This window comes from Agelaius tricolor, unplaced genomic scaffold (genome assembly GCF_023055355.1).
Source record: "Agelaius tricolor isolate 1412-34295 unplaced genomic scaffold, bAgeTri1.0.p SCAF_6, whole genome shotgun sequence".
NCBI lineage: Eukaryota > Metazoa > Chordata > Aves > Passeriformes > Icteridae > Agelaius > Agelaius tricolor.
Window position 1 is genome coordinate 2338033 of NW_027269266.1, and position 14595 is coordinate 2352627.

A 14595-nucleotide genomic window follows, 5' to 3' on the forward strand; every position below is an offset into this window, starting at 1 on the left:
CATAAACCTTGCCTGCCCTCTGCTTTGCTGGGTTCCAGAAGATATTGGCCATTTATAAGGATAAGAACAGTATTCCCTCACAAATTTTATTCCCAGATGGCAAGAAATGAATGAAATCTTATTCAATCCTATCTTTCTCTTCCTAGTGTTTCTCTTCTCATTGCTTTTTAAGAGAACTCCTCTTATTTCACTGTAACATTACAAAAGAAGTTTTATTTGATTTCTTCAAAGTTTGCCAGCTGTAAATTGAGTCCAAACACTCCCAGCTGAGACAATATTCATGCTGTACCACCTGGGAGCACCTCCAAAAATTGCTTTCTGTGCTCAGTCCTGCCATGGCCAGCCCTCCCTGCCACTTGCTGTTGCAGCAGACAAGTCCCATGTGTCCCTGGGTACTTCAATCTCCTTCTGAGGGTCTGTCAGGGGTTATGAGCAGACTGAGTTTGTTCTAGAAGAGTTTTGTTGAACAATAAAATGTCAAAATGGTCTTAAATACACACAGTGTATTGAAGTCCTTGGCCACCCTTCATCAGCTAGCTGCAGAAGAGTCAGGCCAGATGTATCCACTTGTCCATCAGGGTCTGGCTGCTTCCACCAGGCTCATTTTACACTTTCAAGAACCAGGGAAAAAGCTCTGAAACACATTCTCATCCCTGTCCTGGTCAGCTGCTTAGAAAATGCTTTATGATGGAGATTTACCCTCCACAGAAGAGGCTGGTGGGAAAACCTTTCTGTCCTCAGAAGCTGTGACTTTCCCAGGGTGAAAAGAGGTACAGGCATGTGAAGTGTCTTTCATTGGCTCCTGTAAAGACAAAGAGGTATTAAGACAGCATTATTGTAAACCAGAGCAGAGCAAGGGCTGATTATTAAATGGTGGTTCAGGTATGTGCTAATCAAGATCTTGTTATAATTATTTCTCAAGCCCAGCATTGATTTTTATATTAGATTGGAAGGAGGCAGCAAAGCTTTTATTTGTTACAGAGAGGGTTAAATGGCTTTCAATTTATATACTAAAAAAATCATAAACTTAGAAGAAACATGTAAGAAGAGAAATCTTGGAGATTTTTGGAGATAAACTCTTTTCTTGTTTCCTGAAGCTTAAAATCTGGGGGTTATTTTCAGTGAAGGAAGTTAGAGAGCAGCACAGAGTTTCTGTTGAGAGGCAGGCTGCTGGGATGAGAAGTGTGTTTGCAGAGTGAAAGCTGGTTTCAGTAAACACCCTGTGAGAACCAGAATTCACCTGTTAAAACTGGGCCTTCAGCTACTTGACTTCAAAGTGACCTCAGAGCTGAATTTCAAATGGCTCAGTGACGGGGTGGAGATACAGGGTAGCACACGGGATCACTTAGGAAAACCTGCTGGTGTGGTTTAGACTGGAATTTAGCTTGTGGTTTGAAAACAACTATTATTAAAAGCTTGCTCCAGTTGGAGGGTTTGAAATCATTGCTCCTTCCTCCACTGCAGGGTCTTCACATCATTTCTCCAAAGCAAAGCTGCCAGGAGAAAGCCCTGGAGATCAAGTGCAGTGCCTACCTTTGTTTGTTGGAGAGGAAACTGCCTTGTATTTAGTTAAGTAATCAGCTGCAGTTTGATAGAGTGAGGTCCCTTCAATAAACCTGGAAGTGTTTCCATGAAGAGAGAACAGCAGGCAAATTCTGCAGTGGAACAAGGTCAGGAATTCTGCTCGAGGACATGGGCTTGCCCAGCTCTGAAGGCAATAAAACAGGCATTGATGGGCTTCCCTCAGCCCAGGCCTGTACCAGGCAGCTCCACAGGCACATTTAGTGCCATTGTTTGCACCAGCCCTGGGAGCCACTGCACTTACACACAGAGGTTTATGGTGCCTTAAAGAGCCTTAAACCATAAACATGGCAACAAATGCCACGGCCCTGAACACAGCTAAACTGTGGCAGCAAATGTCTCTGCATGGCTGTGGTGAAAGAGCAACTCTGGCTTCAACTCTAACAAAGGAGAAAATTATATATCTGAGAGGCTACATGACCAGACAGATGAAATCTGCAGGGCATCAATACACAAACTGGAGTTTAAATTAGTTTTCTGTGACCCAACTGTAAATGAAGTTAGTTTATGTTCACAGTTGTGATGATGATCACAGAATTATAAAATAGTTTGGGTTGGAAGGGACCTTTAAAGGCCATCCAGCCCAACCCCTCTGCAATGACCAGGGACCCATCCAACCTGACCTTTAATATTTGCAAGAATGGGGCATCACCACCTCTCTGGGCAACCTGTGCCAGTGCCTCACCATTCTTATGATAAAAAACTCTTCTGATAGCTCATCTAAACTGACAGTCTTTCAGTTTAAAGTCATTGCCCCTTGTCCTACTGCAACAGGCCCTGCTAAAAAGTTTGTTCCCTTTTTCTTAGAGCAGAAGTGCTCCAGCCCCTTTGTGGTCTCCTCTGGATTTGCTCCAACAGCTCCACATCTTCTCTGTGCTGGGACCCTGGAGCTGGATGCAGCTCTGCAGGTGGGGTCTCACCAGACTGGAGTAGAGGGGCAGAATCACCTCCCTTGCCCTGCTGAGAAAACCCATCAAGGACCCTTCCAGGTACTGAAGGTAGCAATGTCTGTGTGCTGAGCATCAAAAACCAACCTGGGCATTAAACATCATTTTTGCAATATTACATGGATGGAAAAACCAAGCTAGGAGCTGGACAGTGCCAGTAAGTTTCACTGAAACAATCAGTAATTGGCCCAGAAAGGCAGGAAACCATGTGCCTGACGAGAAGGGGAGCATTTTGTGTGAGCATGCATTGTGTGCCTGGTGTGCCAAGGCTTTGGCAGTGCAACACCAGCCCCAGGATATCAGTGAAATGCAGAAACCAGGAGAAAGCCTCCATTCTGCTGCAGAATCGATGGAGGAGGAGCGCCCTGCCTGCCCTGATCCGTGGTGTTTTACTGGAAGTCAAAAAATGCAGGAAACCCAGCTCTGGAATTTTTTTTTTCTCAGGGATTTTTTTTTTTTCCTCAGGCTGCAGCCTTCCCACCTGAAAGACATCTGAAGTTTTTCCACTTCTCAGTCTCCCCTAAAGCCCAGTCCAGAGCGGAGGTGGATACACCAGGAAGCTGCTTTTCCACCTCATATTTCCACTAAAATTTCTTGTTATTACAAAAGAGCACTTGATTCAGCAGCACCACTTCACAGCTCTTTTATAAATAGAGGCATTGCCTCTGCCCTGAGGAGCTCACAGCCTACACGAGACAGGCAAAATTCAGAAAATCAGGAAAAAGGGGATGAGCAGAAGGGATGAAAGAGGAGAAGGTGCTGCTTGGAAGTCTGAAGCTGGCTAAGGAATAAAAGCTTTGTGGAATGCAGCTCCATGTTTTCATCCCTCAGCAGACTCAGTTTGGAACAACCCACTAAATGAATGAGTGCAACAGCAACCCCTGACTTTTGAGAGACTCAAAATGCTGAGTTCATTTAAAAAAAAAAAAAAAATTGCAAAATTTATGAGACCTGGAGTCTATGACTGAATGAGAGATCTGGGTTTAAAAATATGAAAATGCATTTTTCATGGCAGAGCTGGAAAACTAAAATGTAGCACTCATCTCTCTATGCTCACGTGGCCACTAGTGGTCTTGCCAGTGAACATTTTAAATTTTAATTTTGATCAAAGCCTGTGGTTATTCTTAAAGAACAAGGCACATTGTGGACCTAATCCTACCCCAGTGGTCTAAAGCAGTAAGAGTTTTAGCATTGCTTTCAGGGAGAGGATTTTCAGCCCAGAATAAGAGAATCCAAAAGATGGTTCTGAATTTAAAAGCATGTGGTAAAATTAAGTGTATAAGCCTCTTTTTGTAGTTGGTGCCTGGCTCAGATCCATTTTTAACATGCTGTTAGCTATCAGAAATACGACACTGGCTACCCGGGTGCCTGCTCTGGGGTAAAACCTGTTTTTAATTGCTATATAAACTCATTTTATAACACGGTTAAAAGATCACAGAGACGGTTCCGAGCAGTAATTAAGGCATATTTAGCAAATATTAAAAATGGCTCAGCAGGGGAATGTTTAACACAGACAAGCAGGAAAACAAACAGCTTTTCAGTTGGAGGTTCTGCCTTATGACAGAGCTGTGGAGTGCCTGTACAGCAGTGAGCGAGATGGGGCTGTGGGGCTTTTGTAGAACACAAAAAAAGAGTAAAGGAATGAGCTGGTGTCCTGCATTAGAGCACGAGTGAAAGCACTGTGGTCAGACCATGCCTTTGGCAGTGGCCCTCCACAAACCCTGGTTCACCAGAGGCATCTCAGGAATTTGCCCTAATAAACTAAAAATACATGTAACTGATGTTCTTTGACCCACAGAAGGGCCTGACATCCAGCCACAAGAACAGTGACCAGCAAAGGATGAAACCTGATACTCGGACTCCAAGTCGGTTCTCCTGATGGTTACAGTCCTGCATTGCAATAGTGAGATGCTGTTTCATCTCTTTTCATGCGAGAAAATAAAACTAATTCGCAAACTATAAACAATTTAAATGTATATATATTAGAGAGCGACATCAGCCTTTGTGAGTGCATGATGCCTTGTATTCCTCACTCTTTTAAATTTCAATTTCTTTTCCTCAATGACCACCAGATGTACTCCTGAGTGCATCCAGACAAAAAAAGCTCCGGGTGTGGAGCCTTAAACCGCAGGATGAGCGTGCAGGACACCTCCATGAGGATGTTGGACATATCCACGAACGCTGGAACTGCGGCGTGGAGCGGAGAATTGCCCATCCTCGGGGGCTGCGAGCATACCAGGGCCCCTGATCCCTCACACCCACACACTATTTTTAAACACGGAATGCGCATCCTTCGAGCGCCCGGGCCGGGCCCCGCTCCTGTCGTGAGGGGATCCGGAGCCTGCGGGCAGGAGCGGGGCCCGGCCCCTCGGGCACAGGGACCCGGGAAACGCCAGCATATGATTGACAGCCGCTTGACCAATAGAAGCAGCGGATCCGGCAGCGGCCAGCCAATCGTTACCCTCATTGCTCTTAAGCCGGCACCCGTTCCCGCCCTATGCCTGAGGGCGGGGACGATGCTCGCCGCCGCCATCTTGTGTGTGGCATCCCCGCCCTTTCCTTAGGGGCTCCTCCTCCGTCCTTCGCCTTGGAGTCCTCCCTTACCGGCCCATCCCTTGAGGCCGGTGGGGATAACCGAGAAAACCGTGGCGTAGTCGCCTTCTGGTGGCGGGCGGGATGTTGCCACGCCACGCTCAAGATGGCGTCGGGCGGCGCCCCGCCGTGGCGGGCGGGGCGCACGCGGGTGACGTTAGCGCTCCGGGCATGGGCAGGTGCAGGAGGTGGCGGTGGCCGGAGTTGGGCCGGCGGTAGCGGCGGGAGAGGAGGAGGCGGAGGAGGAGGGGGCTCGGACTCGGCCGTGCTTCGGGGACAGCCGGGACACCGCAGCGCCTCCTCTCCGCTCCCTCGCCCCTCGGGGACGCTCCCCCTCGCGGCGCGGAGGGCGGCGGGCGCGGCGCGGCCATGGCCGAGGAGCCCAGCGCGCTGCCCTGGTCCATCAACAAGGATGACTACGAGCTGCAGGAGGTCATCGGTGAGCGGTCACTGGGGTTTGTGGTGGTGCAGGGTGCCCCTCGGATGTGGGGGTGCGAGTCCGCTGAGGGAAGGGGGGGTCCGATCCCCTTCAGCTGAGGGGGATCCTGTCACACACCGCGCAAAGGAGTGGGACTGTGTGGCTTCCCCCTCCCTCAGCCATGTGAGGCTGCGAGAGAGTCCGTCCCCCCATACTGAGCTGTGTGAAGGTCTGGCGGGCCCCTCAGCTGAGGGGGGCGTCTGTCCCCCCTGTCTGAGGGGTGTGAGGGTCTGGGGTGCCCCTCAGCTGGAGGGGTCCCGTCGCACACACCCCGTCACGGACTGGGACGGTGTGACCGCCCCCCCTCCAGCCACGTATGTAGGGAGGATGTGAGAGGCTCTGTCCCCCCGCCTTGCGGGGGACTCTGAGGGGCGTGAGGGTCTATGGGACCCCTCTGCTGAGGCTGCTGCCCCTCCTCATCCGTGTGTGCGGCCCACAGAAGGGGATGTGGGTCTGCCCCATCCCAGACGGGGATTGTGGTGGTGGCGGGGACGCTCCCCTGGCAGGGGGCTCCTCCCTGGCCTCTGCCCGCTCCTCTGGGCAGGATCTGGGTCCCCTCGGATCCTCGGACAGGATCCGCTTTGGGCGGCTTTGCTTCCCACCACGGTGCGGTCTGGGATGTGCTGGGGGTGAGGTTCGCTCAGCGGGAGTGAACTCCGGGGCTGGCGTGGACTGTCTCCTCCTAGGGCACCCCGGTTCATTTTGGGGCCATCGCACCTCTCTGCAGTTTCGGAGCCCCGCGCTGCTTTGGTCTCTGCACGGAGGGTTTGGTAGAGCCGCCCAGCGAGCCTTTTACCCTGGGATTTCGCTGCTGCCGTGCGTTTTCATTCATTGTCCTCAGCTCGAGGCCCCAGTCCTTGCTCTCTCCATTAAATGATTTTTTTTTTTTTCCTTCTTCACTCTCTCTTGGCGTTAAGCTGCCCAGTTACCAAAGGCCTCCCGCTGTACTGATTTATTGGCTGTCTCGACAATTTTGTTGGGGTGTGTTTGAGGGATATATTGCTCTAGGGCGAGTGTGTGACACATAAGAGGTGGTGCCACAGGTGACTCTAAGGTCGGTGCCTCCCGTCTCGCCCTCCGGAGACTCGGAATGAAGCAGGAGAGTGGCAGGGCAGGCTCCCGGCCAAAGGATTTTAGGAACGAGGTTAATTCTTTGAGTAATCTTTGTGGAGTGCTTTAATTTGAAGTTTCTGGATGACGTAGCACTGTCATGCCCAGGCTTTCCATCTCTGCCTCGTGGGGAGGCTTGTTTTCTGTTGAGGGTTGGAGAGTTTGTGAAAATGCTGTTTTAAGAGATTAAATTCTTAGCATTGTTTAAAAGTAGGAAAGAACTAAAGCTGTGGAGTGGGGGAAATCCTTCTGGAAATCCCTTTTACTCTGTGGGATCAGGCTTTGTCCTCTCCCTTTGCTCAGAGGCAGCAGCAGTGCTTTAGGAAGGAGACCAAGGGAAGATGTAATCCTACAGACCAACCCTTTAAATCTCCTCTGGAAAACGTGCCCTGGGGAGGAGGATGTTCAGCCTCCCTGAGGAGCAGGAGATACAGGTGTGGGGAGGAAGGGGGAGAACATGCCACCAGTTTCCTGGGGAAAGAGAACTGAATTTCTCATAGGAAATACTTCCTTTTCTTTTGAGAGCCTGTGTGAAGGGGTGTTTTGTGGTGGCAAAAAGCAAGGATTTGGACCTGACTAATCAAGGGTAGGAGCAAATGCCTCTTTGTAGCTGGGGAGCGGGTGGGATGGAACAAAAGGGAATGTAAATACACTTCTGCTCTTGGGAGAACTTGCTGCTGGAGATGCACATCCCACAGCCTCAGGGTACTGGGAGACACAGAGAGATGTGTTGTCTCCTGTTAACTGACAGAACTCGGGGAGAAATCTGGAAAAAAGTGTTGAATTTCTTCTGTATCTTCCCTGTCCCTCTGCAGGCTGAGTTTCTGGATGTCGCCTGCTGACTGAAAGGTTGTGTTGGCATTTTGGCATGTGATGGAGCGTACACTGAGATGTGTATATTGCAAACATATGGTTTCTCTTTTTAACTTTCCTGTCCCCTGCCCCCCCTTTGCTCCTTTCAAACACTGCTGTGTCTGCCAGCGGCCTGGATGGAGATGTGACGCAAGTTTCCTAGCACGTATATGATTTGTGGGACAAAATGTCACTGTGTTAACTGAGCTGGACTGCCTTGCCTCCTGCTTCATGTCTCCTGTAAACCTCAAGGGTTTTTTGGTTGGGTTTTTTTTTTTTTTTTTTTTTTTTGAGCTCTCTTTATAACTGAAGAGCTGTAAAGGTTCTTCAGCACTGAACAAAGAGACGTTCTGATGTGGAAAGAGATGAACCTTGTAGCGGTGCTTTTAAAGGATTTAACTTGTTTCCTGATGAAAAAAAACCAACATTAGTCTTAAAATTTAGAGTAAACTTTGAGATTACCAGCTCAGCTGTTTTTTCACATGGAATAATGGAAATCCATTTGCAGTCCAGTTCTTTAATTTGTACTATTTTTGCCTGAAAATAGCCATATGTGGCTTTTATTGGATGTGGATGGTTCCATAGCACCCAAGTGCAGGAATAGAAAAAGCAAGTTTCCTACCTGCAAAGAGAACCTGTACTGGAAAACTGCTCCCCTGATTCTGGCTAATACTATATATAAATAAAAAAGGATTACTCAGCACTGGGGATGACTCATGCCATTATAAAGGTGTGGATTAATATCCTTGTTGATTATGCTTGGTTAGTGTTAATAACTGCTGAGTAGCCTCCTTAGGCTTAAATAACTTCTGCTATACACTGAATCAAGGAACTTTGATCAGAGGAGAATCTGATTTCATTTTAAAAAAGGATAAAATGCAGGTGGGGTAGAGGAAGCAATTTAAAAAGCATTTCAGTGAAATGTACCCCCAGAGTAGCAAGAGTTCTGCAGGTGAACAGGGCCTCTGGAGATGCTGCAGTTTTTATCTAAAAAGCAGAATCTAGTCTGTGCCGTGCTTGTGAAGGTGGTTGGTCTTCTGAGCGTGGATTGCATATAAATTACTGCAGTCTTCTTTTTGAAGCCTGAAAAAAATTCGACCTCATGCTGCTTGTGCTGATCAGATACTCACACATTCAGGTTCCCCTGGATCTCACAATTCCTCTTGGAAATGCTGGTAGCAGGAGTGAAGTTGGTTGGAACTGGGTCATTCTCGTTTTGCTACTTTTTTGGAAAGATTAGAGCCGTGCTGACTGTGGCTGTTTGATTTAGGAGCATCCCCTCTGCTGCGAACAGCCCATGCCAGAAACAGGAGATAAATTAGTGGTGGGAGTGCTCCCAGGCTCTGCTCCTGTGCCCTCTCTCCCCTGACAGATTCCTTTGCAGCGATGAGGACAGTGCAGGCTGCAGGAACAGATGTGGTGGGAGTTTCTTATCCCATCAGAAATCAAGGCTAAATTGAAAATTGAAGTCACCATTTTAGGAATGATTAGTTTGTTTAATGACTGTGGTTCAAGTAGCTTTGGAGTTGGGTTTTGCATGTGATAATGTTGATCTTTTGGGGCTGACAATTAGATTTCTATCTGTGTTTATCCCAGCCCTATGTGGGAGAACTTTTTTTTGTGGGTAGAGAGGAACTTCTTAGAATTAAGGTGTCTGCTCTCCCAAATTTTATCAAGATGTCCATGCTCCTCTGTCTGGTGCTTGTGTAGGAGTCTTGAGCAGAGAAATCACAGCTGTTGAAAAAGAGCAGCCTGGAGGTGCTGGCCAGGAGCAGTCAGGGTCTTTGGATGTAAAAATCAGGCTGGAATGGGAGGCTCTTGTCCAATGATAACTTCAGGGCTTGGGTTTTTTTGGTTTTTTTTTTTTTTGGAGTGTGGTGTTCATTGCTAGCTGTGGTGCCTGTGCTGGCTGCAGCCAGTTTCACACGCCTGATATTTAAAACCCATTCAAGAAAAATGTTACACTGTACAAAATAGAACTGCCTGAGCTCTAAATGGAGTGTTTAGGATTCAGTCTTGGTGCCATATGTTTTGTTTTAGCATTTCCTCATGGATTCCCACTCCTCCCCCCCAGCTTTGCTGAGCAAAATTGATTCCTATACTGTATTCCCAGTACTCAGTCTTCAAATGAATTAACCAGCCTTTCTTTGTGTGCTCATTTTTTCCACATGAAGTTGGTGGAAAAGCCTTAATTTAATGTAACATTTAACATAATATAAAACAACTAACTTTGGACAATTGTAGATAAATTAAAAAATGAGTGGTCATTCATAGTACTTGGTCTGCTTGGGAATTGAAGTGGGAGATGCTCAGTACCAGTTTTCCTGGTGCTTGGATGTAGACAAATATATCTTGTGTGATCCTGAGTGCAACAGAATAGCCAAGCTACTCCTGCATCCAGGCTACCTTTCCTCTGGATACTTGACACATCTCATCTCTTTAAGACCTTTGGTACCATTGCCCTGCTGCAATTAGAGCTGAGCTAAGTCACTTTTCACCTCTGGGGAAGTGGAAGCAAAAGGTGTTTGGTTGTGCACGTGCCTTTTTTTAGTGCCCCTGTTGTCTGTGTCCTGATAGAAAGGAGGATAAAATGCACAAGGCAGCAAAATGAGGGCTTACAAAGCCAAGCAGTGATGAAGGAGGCTGGCTGGGAAGAATATGTGGTTGTTAGCCTTGCCTGCTGCTTGGAGGGGAGGGCAGAGACTGATCCTGCTGCTTTCAGCTATTCTGGGGTATTAAGGACGAAAACAACACGCAGGGTGTTTCACGTGGAAGAGTTCACACTTTCCTGGGCTTGGTTTCTATGTAGCAGTTGCTTCCAGCACTGTTAGGTACCTGGACCCATTAATGTTTAACACTTCCATTTCTCAAGAATCCATCCAAATAGCTCCAGTTTAATGCAAATTTCTTGGCTGGTGCTGGGGAGTGTGGCTGTGCTGTGCTCCTGAGCACACCTGAGGGAGGGGTGGACATGCTGCCTGACAAATGCATGCCTAGGAGGCTTCTTGCTTCTGCAGCTGATGAAATCTTGAAGAGAATCAACTCTTGCCCAGAACGTTTGTCTATTTAAACTTGGCAGCATCTCTTTTCTTTCTGAGTGTGAGCAGCATGCCCACTAAGGCAGAGTCTGGAGATGTAATCTTTTAATAAAAGATGGAGCTCTTTAAAATGATGGCAATAACACTTATTGCTAATTGTATTAGTGCGTTGCAACAAACTGTGTCTTGGTCAGATTTTCTTGGAAGATTTCCCCAAAAATGGACAATATCCATCATAAATCTCTGCAGCCATAAATTTAGCTGTGGACATGCTAATGGAGTGCTTGTAAATTTGGTGTTATTAAACTTTCTTAATAGGGAGAGACAGACTTGAGGGCTTTGTGGGTGTAAAAGAATAGCTGTTGGAGCAGTGGAATTTGGCATTGCAAAATCTTTGAAATATCAGGATGCTGGGGCTTTCCAGACAAGTTCAGCCTATTATCCTGCCTTCCCTTTAGAATCAAACAACTGAGATGCAGATATGAAGGACTTGGCTCTCCAAGTTGCTGCAGTTTCCTGTGACTTCACCTAAGGGAGTTGAGCCTGACGTTTGTAAAAACCACGTGGAACTCCGTCCCTCTTCCTGGCAGGCCCATGAGAAAACCTTGGAGACAGGGCTAGGTCCCTGGCTGACAGGCAGGCCAGGCTCTTAACTGAGCTCATGGCTCCTGGTGTGTGAGAAGAGATGGGCTACCTCTGGTAGGAAACAATGCACATACTAATGAAGGGAGCCAGACTGTGAGCAAAATCCAACTTGTCTGGCTTGAGTAAGGCAAGATCACTTCAGCAAGTGGTGTAACTGCAAGCTGAGTGGCAGCAGGGATACAGGTGCCTGAGTGGCACTGAGTGAGAATTTCTTGTGTCCCTCGTGTGCGTGACATAAATGAAGGGACTGCCCTTAGTGTGGGGTTCTGTCAGCCCTAAGTTTGATGCCTTAACTTGTCTGAGCATGTTGTTTGCCTTGAAACACTGCTCATGAGTGGGGTTTTCATGTTAATCAGCACAGCCTGCATATTTCTTGGTTTTAACTATATTAGGTGGTCCTGTCACACTGTAAAAGCAGGTAGAGATTTGTGGTGATACAAATGCACAAATGAAAAATCCAGTACTTCTTTTCACAACTGCTCAACAGCTGCAACAACCAGCAAAGTTTTTTTTCCAAGTCCTTTCACCACTCCCTGAGGTTCTTAAAGATTATTATTTCCTGGTGTGCACCACTGCACACAGAATTCTTGTTTAATGTGATTTTTCTTGTAATGAAGAGAAATTCCATCCTGGAAAAAATATTTGGTTATGTATCAACCTCCATCAAACTGGAGTCTAATGTGCCTTTCCAGGATTTCTGAGACCACTTTGGTTCTACACACTGCTAAGTCTGCAGGGGATGATTCTCTTCCACTCTTAAAGGCTTCAAGATCCTATCTGTGAATGAAGTGCAGAATAAATTCAGAGCACTGATTCACTTTCTCACCAAATTACCATATTAGGCAAATCTTCCTTTCACCTCCCATCCCTTACAGTTTTATACAGCTTGTGCTGCATGCTTGTGAAACGACACCTTCAAAGTCTGATAACTCAGTCAAATTAAAATGCATTTGTGAGGGAATACAAAAAAGTTTTTCTGAATGAGGTTTTAATTTTTTGCCAGATTTCAATTTTCTGCTCCAACTGCCTTGTCTTGAGAGTTTGGGGTGAGGGAGAGAAACAAAATTAGTGTTTTCTTTCATTTCACTGTTCCATGCTAGGCTGACTTTATAGCATTCTCCCAGTGGATATTTCCTTTGGGCAGGAAATGAGCCTATGTAAATTCATTCTGGAAAGAAAAGGTACAAGCAGCTGTTAAGGAATAGTGTGAATTGAAATCCTTCAGTGATCATCTCTTACTGTAGTAAACTCTCCTTGGGTTTTGCCAGAGTTTTACTGTTTTATAGCCATGAATGGTAATTTAAGGACAAACTTTACTCTTATTGCTAGCACCTTGCTATTAATAAACCTGTGTGGGAGGATGCTGTTTCCACTTCATCCATCCACAGAGTTGAATTAAGTTAAAACTGCAGAGTGAAAATTTGACCTTGAGTACCCACCTCACTTCTGGTGAGATCTGAGTGAGCACGTGGCTTGTCCAGTGGAATCCTCTGCTGGCTTGTTGTGTGGAAGAATTGAAGCTGGCTTTTGCCTTAGAGCAGAGCTAATTGACAAATTTTACAGTTCATTACAGGGGAGGGTGTTGTCAGGTAGGAAAATGTCTAAAAAAACTCTGTGTGAATGTGGAATTGTGTTGAGGTACTTGTGGCAGGGTGTGAGATTATTGCATCTTGGGGCAGTTCAACATATGTTTTGTAAAACTGATGGTTTACTAAATATTGGATGAAAGCTCCATAATTACTGTTGGACAGGTTGTGCATTTTCAATTTTGATTCTCTCTGAGCTAGGCTCTTGTTCATTTTCACTCTTCAGGGGATTTTAAGTCCATTTCCTTAAGTTCTGGGGTTCATTCCAGCTTTTCTGAAAAGGAAGCCTTGAAAACAGTGCAGAGGCTATTGGAAAATGATGGTGTTTGAAAAGTGAGAGAGCACAATAATGGCTGGGGGATGAGAGCACTTACAGAATATTTTTCTTAGCAAAATTATGGGCTCGGCTGTGCTCTGAGCTGATACCTGTTGAGGTAAGTGGGGCACTGAAACTGCAGCTGGGAATTTCAGGCTGTCTCCAGCTTCAGGCAGGCAACACAGTACTAGGTTATCTGGATGTCTTGAAAATTCATCAATTCAAGACCATGTTCTTGTTGTGGAGTAAACACCTTTCCTGCAAAATCCACGGAGATGCATTTAATGATGTCAATTTTTAGAGCAAAAGCAGAAAGCTCCTGTCACTTGGCTGAGACACAGCTAGTGAGGACTCCCAGGGTGGTGGAGTTCAGTCCCCTGCTCTGGCTGATGCCAAACTGTATAATCCCTATACGGAATTAATGAATGCTTGTGCTGGAAATGGCACATGGGGGAATTACTGACACACGTCCTATTAAACACTCAAACCTCCCTGTGACCCTGTCACTGCTGGGTGAAACAGCTGCTTAATGGATTCCCCACGACAGTGGGAAGTAACAATGCCTTGTCTTTCACAGCACGTGGCTGAGGCTTGGTGGTTTTCTTACACTACTTGCTTTATGTTCAGGCTGTGTCTGCAAGGACAGTTCCCTCTGAAGGTGCAGGAAAGCTGAACCTTGGTATTTGTGCTGTCTCCAAACATTAAAGGTGCTGATACAAATGTCTCCAGGTTGTGATTCCTCAAGATTTACCAGTGGAAATGGAGTTCTTTGGAAACTTGATGTGTTATGTCTTTAGTTCCTAGGGCACTTTGTGACCCTTTCTATCTCTCACCATGTGAAGTTGTCATAAAATCGTAGAGTCATGGGATCGTTCAGATTGGAAAAAACTTTTTCCATCATCAAGTCCAGTCAATTACCCTGCACCATTGTGGTCACCACTAAACCCTGTCCCCAGGTACCACATCCAGCGTTTTTTGAACACTCCCAGGCATGGTGATTCCACCACTTTCCTGGGCAGCCTGTTCCAATGCCTGACTGCCCTTTCAATGAAGGTGCTTTTCCTAATATCTGATATAACCCTCCCGTGGTGCAGCTTGAGGCCATTTCCTCTCATGCTCTCACTTGTTACCTGGGAGAAGAGACTGACTCCCACCTTGCTACAGCCTCCTTTCAGAGAGTTCTAGAGGACAGTGAGGTCCCCCCAGGAGCAGCAAGCAAGTTGAAAGGTGAAGCCATAAGTTCCATCTTTCATTAAAGTAAAAATAATCATTGAGGATGCCAATTACTGTCTAATAAATAGCTTGGTATTAACAGCTAATAAATACCTTGGTATTGACTTGCAGCAAACTATACTTCACTGGAAAAAGCATCTTGAGCATGAACAGGTTTCCTGTTGAACAACTCACCAATGCATATCTTATTTGAACAGCTGAGAGGCCTGATGAACTG

General features: G+C 46.5%; 1 protein-coding gene across 1 annotated transcript in view; it reads left to right on the forward strand.

Annotated features, from left to right (window-relative positions):
• The first annotated feature begins 5270 nt into the window (after positions 1–5270).
• The window catches only part of OXSR1 (oxidative stress responsive kinase 1), an 88201-nt gene continuing 78876 nt past the window's right edge, over positions 5271–14595 (forward strand). The window contains exon 1 of the mRNA XM_071428511.1: positions 5271–5559. Within this exon, the coding sequence (XP_071284612.1) occupies positions 5490–5559 (70 nt within the window). The 5' untranslated portion in view covers positions 5271–5489. The remainder of the gene's footprint in view (positions 5560–14595) is intronic.